The sequence below is a fragment of the Amblyomma maculatum genome, chromosome 4 (assembly GCF_055883805.1).
Source record: "Amblyomma maculatum isolate TAMU_Amacu chromosome 4, ASM5588380v1, whole genome shotgun sequence".
NCBI classification, from domain to species: Eukaryota; Metazoa; Arthropoda; class Arachnida; order Ixodida; family Ixodidae; genus Amblyomma; species Amblyomma maculatum.
The window spans coordinates 56,363,518-56,375,432 of NC_139347.1; the positions used below are offsets into that span (position 1 = coordinate 56,363,518).

The 11,915-nt window shown below is 46.2% G+C and overlaps 1 protein-coding gene and 2 non-coding genes across 3 annotated transcripts; all 3 read left to right on the plus strand.

The window, feature by feature from the left end:
* Positions 1-230: 230 nt before the first annotated feature.
* TRNAS-UGA (transfer RNA serine (anticodon UGA)) lies at positions 231-303 on the plus strand. The gene has a single exon. It is a non-coding gene; the product is annotated as a tRNA-Ser (tRNA).
* Positions 304-4,689: 4,386 nt separating this feature from the next.
* Positions 4,690-6,781, plus strand: LOC146191107 (bifunctional arginine demethylase and lysyl-hydroxylase JMJD6-A-like). The gene is made up of 2 exons (XM_084601586.1): positions 4,690-5,546; positions 6,457-6,781. Exons 1-2 carry the CDS (start codon positions 4,690-4,692, stop codon positions 6,746-6,748), a joined length of 1,149 nt encoding a protein of 382 aa, XP_084457712.1. The 3' UTR covers positions 6,749-6,781.
* A 4,455-nt stretch (positions 6,782-11,236) lies between these two features.
* On the plus strand, positions 11,237-11,353 carry TRNAL-CAA (transfer RNA leucine (anticodon CAA)). The gene is made up of 2 exons: positions 11,237-11,274; positions 11,308-11,353. It is a non-coding gene; the product is annotated as a tRNA-Leu (tRNA).
* The last annotated feature ends 562 nt before the right edge of the window (positions 11,354-11,915 follow it).

The following is an 11,915-nucleotide window of genomic DNA, read 5'->3' on the forward strand; positions in this document are numbered from 1 at the left end:
CAAGCGACTGGCGACTTGACAGACCGCCTAGTGCCGTCTCGGATACCCTCACAAAACCCTACTTTGAGCGCATTGATTGCCTATAAGCTGGCACCGGTTACCGACAGCCTCGGTCACTGTTTCAGCGCCACCCTTAACCATAGCTATGGTTAAGGGTGGCGCTGGTGAACACTCTCAAGGTTCGTATGCAGGCAATACTAACACCCAAGAAAGTAGCAGGTGGGAGAGCGGCCGATGTAGCTCAGTTGGAAGAGCACCGGACGTGATATTTGGAGGTCGTGGGTTCGGTTCCCACCATCGGCACGTTGTTTTTCTTTCTACTTTGTGTTTAACTATCTTCCCCTAAACAGATTACATTACTAATTTATGTGATTACCGAAGTAAAAATTAAAAAAAAAAGACGCCTCTCCGACTGTTGGCCTCGTTCCTTCACACACACACACACACACACACACACACACACACACACACACACACACACACACACACACACACACACACACACACACACACACACACACACACACACACACACACACACACACACACACACACACACACACACACACACACACACACACACACACACACACACACACACACACACACACACACACACACACACACACACACACACACACACACACACACACACACACACACACACACACACACACACACACACACACACACACACACACACACACACACACACACACACACACACACACACACACACACACACACACACACACACACACACACACACACACACACACACACACACACACACACACACACACACACACACACACACACACACACACACACACACACACACACACACACATATATATATATATATATATATATATATATATATATATATATATATATATATATATATATATATAATTTACATTTGCAAGGTATTTGTCTGATTCCGCCTGTGCTTAAGTTCTGTACTAGAGGTGCGCACGGGCCGAAATTTTTGGCCCGTGCCCGGACCGTGCTCGACGCTGCAGACCCGAGCCCAGCCCAGCCCGATTCTGAAAGTAACTGAGCCCGGCCCAGCCCAGCCTAGCCAGGCACTCAGATTTAAGGCCCTGGCTGGGCCCAGCCCATCATTATAGAATTACAGTTGAAGAGATGAAAAAGAAGAAAATAATTTCAGGATGGAAAGTTTATCTAAGGTCTTGAAATGTCAAGCTCTCATATGTAAAGTGACAGATTTGCTAAATATATGAGGCGCAGCACGCACGTACCTACAATTAAGTTATTGTGCAAAAACAACATGTTATGCATGGAATTGAGGCATTTGCGGCGCTCCTGGATAATGAACCCGGTAGCGCCGTAGTTTATTTCGGTGCTACAACCTGTGGCTAGAATGACTAAGAGTGTGGTAGCTCTGAACCTAAACAAATTGTTGATCTTTTTGGCAGATTACTCGGTGAGCTGACCTTCTAGCTCACCGTATGCCTTTCACCTAAGCATGAGTGCCGGTGTTAACAAAGAGGAGATGCGAAACTCGAAACTAATAACCCACGTACAAGCGGCCCATTTGCACGGTCACTGATGGCTATAAAAGACCTTTTCGCGGCGAGGAAGTGGTGAGGAAAGGCAGGTCAACGCCGGGAAAGAACTCGGAAGATATCGCGTGGGGAGGATCCGGGAAAATACTGTACGTTCAAGACGCTTATCACACTATCGCCAAAGTTGCATGTGTTCGTGATCAGGGTGTCCGGCCCGCCCGAGACAAATATACCTTAACCCGGGCCCGGCCCGAGCCCGAGGTAGATGGCTTCCGAGCGGCCCGAGCCCGTCCCGCGGGCCGGGCCGGGTACAGGCTTTCGGGCTGGCCGGGCACGTGCACAGCTCTATTCTGTACAATTAGTAAAAATCCAGCACGGTGCTAAAATATTTCCTAGGGGGATGGCTCGCAAAAGGAGCCTATCCGTGTCCCTGTGGATAAACTTCCACACACAGTAATCTCCTCTAGGTGAAGAAATGCGCTAGACACTTAAAGAAAAACCATTCTTACGAATCCATAGTCTTTCTGACAACCTCAAGAAATCATTCAACTGCGAAAACGTAAATTCCAACTGTGCATCATGCACTCGATGGCAGTGCGGTAGAGAGTGCCGTTTGTACACCAGCAGTTTTATAGCACCGGTGCCGGGGGAAGCATTATGGCCGCAAATACTACATGCATTAAATGTACGCATATATGTTTATATTGAAACGCATTGCAAGAAGCCGTATAATTAGTCCGTTCTGCACACGTCGCATGATACTGCAGCAGCTTACGCGCATTGTCTTAATTGTTTCGAGATGAGTAAATCCAGCCTCCCCTTTTGAGCCATAATGTTGTTTCACTCTACACAGAAGGTATGAAGGACAGGTCAGCAACTATGGATGTGCCTGACCACCTGACAAAGGCATTTGATCCGATACGGACTGGTTAACCCCAGCATCTAGAAGGTCGGATCAGGGCGGGTATTACAATTAGTTGTTACTCCGCTCGGATCTCGAGAAGGGCAATGAATTTATATATTTATATTCCAATCTAGATGCTATCATCATTATCATCATCATCAGCAGCAGCAGTAGCAGCAGCCGGACCCACTGCAGGGCGAAGGCCACTCCCATATTCCTCCAATTAACCCTGCTAGCTAGCTGCATCCACTTGACCCCTGCGAACTTCTTAACCTCATCCGCCCACCTAACTTTCTGCCGCCCCCTGCTACGCCTTCCTTCCCTTGGAATCCAGTTTTTTACCCTAAGCGACCATCGGTTATCCTCTCTTCGCAATACATCCTGCCCATGCCCTTTTATTCTTCTTGGTTTCCACTAGAAAGTCATTACTCGAGTTATTTCTCAGATCCACTCTGCACGCTCCATATCTCTTTACATTACACATACCATTTTTCGTTCCATAGCCCTCTACGTTGCTCTCAAGTTAAGTAGAACCCTTTTCGTTAGCCTCCATGTTTCAGCCCCATAGGCGAGTACAGGTAAGATGCAATTGTTTTATACTTTCCTCACGAGCGATACGGCTAAGCGATACCGGTAAGCTAAATGTATCCCAGCGCAAATAAGTCACCCGAGGGCTATTGGGAGCCGCGCGACTTCGTCTGCTGTACTTTTATTTTGTTCTCACCTGGAGAAATCACACACTACTACAGGATGAAAAAGATCCGGTACCCACCTGCACACAGGACCCACCTGCCCTAATTCACTACATCTGGGGCAAATAAAGTTGTCTCTCTCTCTCTCCCACACCTATCCGCAGGCAGTTGTATGAACACCCGAACCAGGTGGCATACCACCACTAGTATACCCAGGGCAATACACCAACAAATACAAATTGGCAAATAAATGCACGGCCAAATGGGAGTGGCCTCAGATGCCCGATACCGGCCGAAAGTTTAGACATGACGAACAGCAGGGTACCATTATGCTCAGCTGAGACCCAGAGATCTGGGTCTCTCAAATGGCCGAAGACACCGGCAAAGCAAAGAGAAAGCTCCTGGCTGCCGTCTAAGCGGAGGCATAAAATCCCTCATTTGCTTGTAAGACAAATAAAGGTTATTTCGCTCGCTCAATCACTTTCTCTTACCGGATACATCCAGTGTTACTGTTGATGTGCCACGACAGTACTGTAAAATGAGAGCAGTCAACCACTTGTTTTTTTTTTTTTTTTTTTCGAGGACTATAGTATGTATGTGTAATAGTATACGAATTATATAGGTACGTATAATATACTATAGCTCATTGCGGAAGCTACTCTCGTGCACGAACCTGGGCAGGCTCTGTCTCCTTATTACTGTACAAGCAACATGGGGATGTCTTATTGCTCCCTCCAACTTTATTAATATTCACGCCTTTTATTTAAGCCTGTGTCCCTACCCACATCAGTGGCCGGCGAGAAATATTTCGATTATCTTCGTCGTCGTCGTCGTCGTTGTTGTTATTCTAAAAAAAATGGCGCATATTCAAAAGGAGGATTGGATATTGCCAGGTACTGATTAAATTCGTAAACTGCATGCGGCAGAAATGAGATATCAAAAATTTGAGCAACTCAGTTTCAATGACAGATGTGGCTGTGGGTGATACCGGGGCCTAACGAGCTTTAATTTGTGTGACGTAAAGAGCAAATAATAGGAAAAATAAACAGAAATAGCGGTTTGTGGTGTTTAACGTCCCAAAGCGACTCAGGCTATGAGAGACTCCGTAGGGGAGGGCTCCGGAAATTTCGAGCACCTAGGGTTCTTTAACGTGCACTGACATCGTACTGCACACGGGTGCTTTTCTTTTCGCCTCCATTCAAAGAAATATTAAAAGGATGATGTCGAAATTATTGGACGAAGGGTTATAACCAAAGGGTACGATAGAATATGTTTTGGTTACAGAAGAAAATTTTGAATGACAGAGCAAACATTCCCAGTAGTACGCCCAAGCATAGAAGCTGCAAGGGACAGAATAACTTTAGAAGACTTATTCGTCACAACAATTTACCAGAACGTAAACACCGCTTTGTCTTCCTCGCTGAGAGACTAAGGGACGAGAAAGAAGACCGAACCTTGCCCAATAAAGGCGGCGCGCGCGCTCGAGGCAACCGACACCATGGTGCGATCAGAAGATTAGGCTTGATTGTGGGGCTTGATTCCGTCATCCAAAATTGGCGCCATGTCGTCGCACTACCTGCAATTCCAGAAAGTGGCCGTGGATCGCGTGGAACGAGTTAAGGCCAAGCTGGGACTCAAGAACCACAAGCACTCCTCGCAGGCATCGGCCACCTCGCACCAGGATCGGTCACAGCTAGTGAACACACTCAAGACAGGGAAGGCGCACCCTTCGGACACCATCGAGAGACTTCATGCCAAGGACCTACCACTGGACACTTTCGTGCGGAAACATGACAAGCTCTGCCGCCCTGTGGTCATCAAGGGACTCCTGGACGAATGGAAGGCACTGGACCGCTGGTCCCTGTATAACCTCGTCTCTAAGCACAGTGACGATGAGTTCATCGTGGGCCGCGACCACAACCAGAACGCAGTGACGGTCAAGATGAAATATTTCGCCTACTACCTCAAGGAGTATCGCGACCCGACGCCCTTCCAGGTCTCGGACGACCTGGCCAGCGGCGGCAAGAGGAGGTTGCGCGAAGACTACGAGGTGCCTTCGTACTTCAAGGATGACATGTTCAAGTACGCCAGGGAGGCAGACCTGCCCCCAACCCGCTCTTTCTGCCTCGGTCCTGCACTAGCGGGCGACAGGATCCAGACGAACCCTCTCCACTGCAACCTCTGGAGTGCACTGGTGCACGGAAGTCGCCTCTGGTGCCTGTTCCCGCACCACGTGCCGCAGGATCTTCTCTGCAACGACCACAGAGCGTCGCGCAAGGATCGCCGGCTGGAGTCCGCCGTTGCTTGGTTCGAGAGAATCTACCCGAAGACGCAGTCATCTCGCTGGCCGCGGTACTTCAAGCCCCTAGAAATTATGCAGTCATCTGGTGAAGTGGTCTTCGTGCCCACAGGATGGTGGTAAGAATAAGCTCATATAACTTTTGGAGGGTTTGCAATTCTACCTGCCATATATGCAGTAGGCATTATCTGGCTGGTTGCCAATAATTTTGATAGGAAGGTATAGTAAGACGTACTTTACCGTAATTCCTAAGTTGAAACAATTGCACTGCATAGCTTGCGTAGGTGATGTAAAAAATAGCGCGAAGAACACACGGACAGAAAGGACGACTCAGGCAAGCGCTTGTCTGCGCCGTCCTTTCTGTCCGTGTGTTCTTCGCGCTACTTTTTACATCATGAACGTTCACCAACTCGCCCAGATTTCTGCTTTACTCAGCTGGCGTAGGTTTGTGCTGGGTGACAAATTTGTTTGAAATATTCGCCTGTGAACACCCGAGTTTCTTGAGCCGAGTCAACAAAGTAAATCTACTGAAGGTCGCACCGTAGTTAAACATTCGAGACTCATACATTTGACTTGGGTTGAGAAGTCTGCAAGTGATTGAACACCACGTTGCTTCCCAAACGCACGTTCCTGACCCCCCCTCCCTCGTCTCTTCTTTTCAGAGATACTCCTTGGAACACAAATTGATAGAATTCAACCCCTGTACGAAAGCAAATTAGCAGCCCAGACCTCAGTTCTTGGAGAAATCAACGTCGCACGGTCTCTATAATCAAAGCCCTCACTTGAGGCAGATTGGCACAACGATTAATCTGTTTGACAAAAAATTTAGATGCGAAAACATGAGAGGACAAATTCCTGCGAAAGATGTAATGTTATACGCGTGTTTTGTAAGCTTTCATTTCATCGACCGTGGCGTTAATTTCTAACTGCTCTGCCACACGCAGAGGGTATCTGACGCGCTGTCCTAGAGGAGGCGGAATTCTTGGACATAAACGTTAAAACGCCGTAATTTCGCTCACCGCCCCGCAGGTACGTGGCCATCAACCTCGAAGTGTGCGTGGCCATCTCGCACCACCACTGCAGCCCGACCAGGCTGGCGCAGGCGTGGCCTAAGCTGACGCGCGCCAACAAGAAGCTTGAGCGCGCCTGGTTTGAGGCACTGCGGCGCCGTCGTCCCGAGCTGGCCGTGCTAGTACCCCGCAAGCAGCAGCGCCACTCACGCGAGAGCAATTCCTCCAACACGGCCGACACGAGCGGCACCTCGTGCTCCAGTGATGTCGACAAGGACGGTTCCGACGAGATGGTCTCTGACAACTCCTGAACACCGAAAACGCGCTCAGTAAAATTTCTTTCTGCCTGCTGACATGGTTTGAATTCTAGCAATTTGCGTTCAAAGAAAGTCCTGCATTTTCACAACGTGCAGGAACCATGAGCTCACCGGCAAGTCATGCACCGGCATTAGGTACACTGATAGGCTAAGGCTCTCAATGATCAGCTCCGCTGCCAAGGCGACCGGCGCAATGAGGCTACCACCGTCATCACCGGCTTCAGTCGCGCTGACTACAGGCAAATTTGGAGGCGAAACGAAGTGGCGTCCGTGTGATGTGCGATGTCAGCACACGTTAAAGATCCCCAGGTGGTCTAAATTACTCCGTAGCCCTCCACTACGGCTCCCCTTTCTCTCTTTCCACTTTCACTTCCCTTACGGCGCGGTTCAGGTGTCCACAGAGCAAGTGTGACAGATACTGTGCCTTTCCCTTCCTGTGAAGCAATTATAATTATCCCTCCAAATGATCTGCATTCATCTTTGCCCTCTAGCAGCTTTAGAGAAAATTTACCCCAATTTATCCCAAATCACAAAATCCTCAGCCCTCTGCTTTTTTCCTGCTTGTCTTCAAGTATTATCGGGAAAACCTCAACAGCTGATGAGGGTCGAGTCTGGCACACTGACAAATTGAGGCATTATTTCAGTTAAGTGCATGGTTTGGTTGGGCAGTGGCAACTTTGTAATCGCATATACCGCGAACGGCACGAACGGTAAAAAAAAATAAGTAATGAAACCTATTGTTTGGCAACTCATCAAATGCTGCCGGCGTTGGAATATACTGTCCGCTTTTAGACTGGGCTTTTTCAGTCCGTCTTCCGGATTTTACTCCAATTTTCCAGGCGGAGTTGCTGGCGGTGGTGCTTGCTCTGCGCAAACTAGACCCAACATACTCAACAGTGGCTGTAATTACACACTTATTCCTTGTGCTTGTCGCTTTCTTCGAATATGGATTCGCCAATATTAAACACCTTTCTTTCATTGCTCCCCTCACATTTGAGCCTCATACATATAGTGTGGGTACCAGGACACAGCAATGTGACAGCCAATGAGGCTGCTGACAGACTAGCTAAAGATTCTCTGAACGGCCCTGTATTGCCCATCCTCCCGCAGCACGATTTCGGCGGCGTGCCTTATTAAGCACGCAGTCTGGATCTATTTTATCATCGGATGGCTACCTGCATCTCAAGTATTCCTCGAATAGGAAATCATGTCAATCAAGGCAGACTGAGGTCTCTCTAACCAGGCTACGCTGTCGTATTCCGCCCCTAAATTTCTATATGCACAGGTCTGGTTTGGCGCTTTCTCCTGTCTGCGCATTCTGCGGGGAACCGGAAACAATAGATCATTTCTTGATATTTTGCCGCCGTTTTACCACGATGAGAAAACGGTATTTAGAGAAGCCGTTACAACAGCTGGGTCTTAATGTGAGCAGCCAAATTTTATTATCGTTCGGTGCCACCATGCTTGGGTACAGCCACAGGCATGTTTTTAACGCCATTCAAAACTTCTTAATAGAAACAAAACGTCTACCTTGCTAATATGCTTTGAAGTTTTAATCTGTACATATAAATCTTACTGTTCTTCTGCTGCGTGCGTTAGTATTTACTCTTTTATATTTTGGTTTATCATATTTACATTTCCTTCTCTATTCTCTACCATTTATTTTTTTTTTATTTTTGCGATGTAGTTATATTTCTCAAAATCTAATATCTCTGCACCCCAATTCATGGCCGATCCCCCTGTGTGGGTATGTGCCATCACATTAGAGGAGAACAACAACAACAACAACAAATGCCTGAACAAACAGAGGGAATAAAATTCTCCTCTGTAGGGGGCGAATCGAATATGAAAGGAAGAGATAAGAGAAAATAAATTGCTTCCTGGTTGTGGGGATATATGGTTGCTGCAGAAGCAGGACTTTTACAACCGGAGAGCCCTGAGGAAATTTTTTTTTTTTCTGCAGAAGTAACCCTGCTAAAAGAGATGATAATCTAATTTATAACTCTGATGACGATGTCTGTAATTAATCCATCGCCATCCTTCACTAGACAGTGCGCTCGGCCAACAGAAATTGGGGCAACATCTCTCAACACTAGATATATGTGCGTGTGTAAAATATGTTATCTCCATGCGGCATACGTTATCAGGCTTTAAACTGGGTTCCGCTTTTCGAATATTAACGACTCGCACTGCGACAGACAACCACAATCACAGCGACCGAGCGAAATAAACGGCGGAGGAGACAGCAGCGGAGAAATGAAGACTTATCACGCATGATATCAGAAGCACCTCACAGCTATACATGAAAAAGTAATGGATCAATGAAACCGACACTGTTTCGGCGCCAACGTCTACTACCCATCAACACTTCGAAGAAGTATTGCACGGCTCGACGATCACAAAACGGTGTTCCGCCTTGAACGCGTTCGTTATATTTTACATTGCCAAACATTTCTGAATCCACGTATGTAATAGAAGGTATTGCGAGACTTTTGGTTGTCTTTTGTTCGATGATTAATATTTTTTAAATGCGGGGTTTAATGCCTCGTAGCAGCAAACAGGCTTCGTGAGATGCCGCTGAGGATTGCTCAGGATTAATGTAAATCACCTGGAACCATCATATACTGTACAAGGGTATTATTCTGTGATTCAATAAATCAGACCAATTTGTTCACCACAATGGCAAAAGACATGCATGTGAATCATTTTGGGCCCTTAGCCTTCTCAGATGGACATGGGTCCCCGCAGGAAGCGTGAGAAATAATAGCATGACAACATTACTTTGTACCAGAATTTCCAGTACCATAAAGTTATACAATAGTTACAAAAACGAAAAGTGAAACGCTAAACGAATCACGCAATAGTTGCACAAATAATAAAGGTGACATCTAGACAAGGACAACATTATAATGAAGTTCCGTGATGAACATTTCTCATTTTATTTCGGCTATTGAAAAATGACGTATCTAAGAGCTAAAATAGTGTGTTCCAAATATGGAAGCAGCATGCATGATGATTGCTTTTACCGTATGCATTGTTAACAATTATGTTAACAATGCGTAATTATGCCGCAATTAAGGTTTGGTTTATTGGGTTTAACGACCTAAAGTGACTTCGGTTATAAGATACGCCGTAGTGGAGGGCTCCGGAAATTTCGACCACCTGGGGTTCTTTAACGTGCACTGACACTGCACAGCGCACAGGCGCCAATTGCTTTTCGCCTCCACCGAAAAGCGGCCGCCGCAGCCCGAATCCTTGGGCACAGTAGTCGAGTGCCCTAAACAGCGCTCTTCCTCTTGCTGGAAAGCTCCCTGCTGTACGAGGTGGACAGAAAAAACCAGATGAAGGTAGTGAGATATTATAATTTAATAAGTTTTAACCACACGACCCAGATTGTAGTTCCTCATATCAAAAATCGTGTAGTATCTAAGCAAGGAAAGAGTGGCGCGAGTCCACCGTAGGTGGTTTGCAGTGTGTGTTTATACAAGAAAGCCCCCCCCCCCCCTCCCTTTTTTTTGTGTGTGTGCGTGTTTTGCAATCTGAATATACTTGATTTAGATACGTATTATATGGCAGGCTCCAAGACTGTATACAGTAAATCCTGAGGCTGTAAATGCGATAAGGCAGAATCTGACATGTGGAAGTTTATTAGTGGAATACTATCGAACTGCACCAAGATATACCTGTTGATCAACTCGTTTAAAGACTTTATACCAATTGGTAAGGCAGTTGAGGAAGCGCAATCAATAACAGATTGGCTTTGGATTCTTAGGCTGACGATATTACATTGATCAGAGTCGATGCCGTAGAAAGAAAGAAAGAAAGAAAGAAAGAAAGAAAGAAAGAAAGAAAGAAAGAAAGAAAGAAAGAAAGAAAGAAAGAAAGAAAGAAAGAAAGAGAACGGGCAAGCTCGCCTGCGACGACTGTTTCGTTGACCTTGAGCGCGAGCCAGTGTACGAGTGGCAGACGCAGCAGCGCTGCAGCTGCCCTTCCCACAGCAAGAGCATACATGTACTTCAGCTTCCTGCAACGCATTCGTACGGGCTCTGAGCAGAGGCAGAGGTTCCCCCCGTGTCATTTTTGTTTCTTTTTTATTTTATTTTGGCAGTTTTCTTTGCAGGGTGCAGTGTCACATACGTTTATTTTTTCGGAAGTGTGGAATTCAATCATTTTTGTCTCAGCCAGTTTTCTTTTTTTCTTGCACTTAATATCTCTTCGGCAGCAAAAGACTATATATATATATATATATATATATATATATATATATATATAAAGCCTCGCGCCTAAGCGCTTTGGTGCTGCAACTGTCGTCTGTTATCTCGCAGCTGATAACAGACGCACATCCGAGGGCGAACTTTGCTTGCAAAACTTCCTGGCTTTTACTAGCTGTACGAGGCAGATAATAACGACAAAAATAATAAACTTTCCAAGCAGATGGCGCGCATGCGATTGTTCGTCCTCTTGAAACTGGTGGAACGTGCTGTCAGGATGGCCGAGTGGTCTAAGGCGCCAGACTCAAGGTTCTTCCTTCCCTCTGCCAGAGGGCTCGAGGCTTCTGGTCCACGAATGTGGGCGTGGGTTCGAATCCCACTTCTGACAGAATATTTTGCACCTTCGCACCTTTTGCCTCGCTGCTCTCGCGAAGCTGTGCAACTTCAGCATGCTCACATCTACGGTGTAAGCATTTGAACGTCGGTTCGAATCCCGGTATTCCAACATTTTTTTTTTTCAATGTAGATTACCACGATATTCTACCAACGCAAAAAAAAATCACACGCCCTCAGATTTGGTAATTTTAGTAGCCATTGACAGTGCTGACAAAGTCCAATATATATGCATATTTACAGTCTTGTATTGCTGAGATTTCAGTCTTTTGTTCGACTGAGGCATTACTGATAATGCCGATATCCGTAACCAAGGTGTGGTTAATGACCAGCTTTATATTTATTATTTCTGAGGCATGTCCTCACTTAGAGTTATAAATATAACTGACTCTATCATCGTCCTAAATTCTGATGCCTCAAAATAGACAATAAAATGTAGAGACCAGGATATAGCCTCTACTAATTCCGTGCTTGACTCGCACAACAAAATTTTATGTTATTTGGATGTTTATATTAGTGATTTACAGTATTTTTCTGCCTGTAGCGAGCAGAGCTAA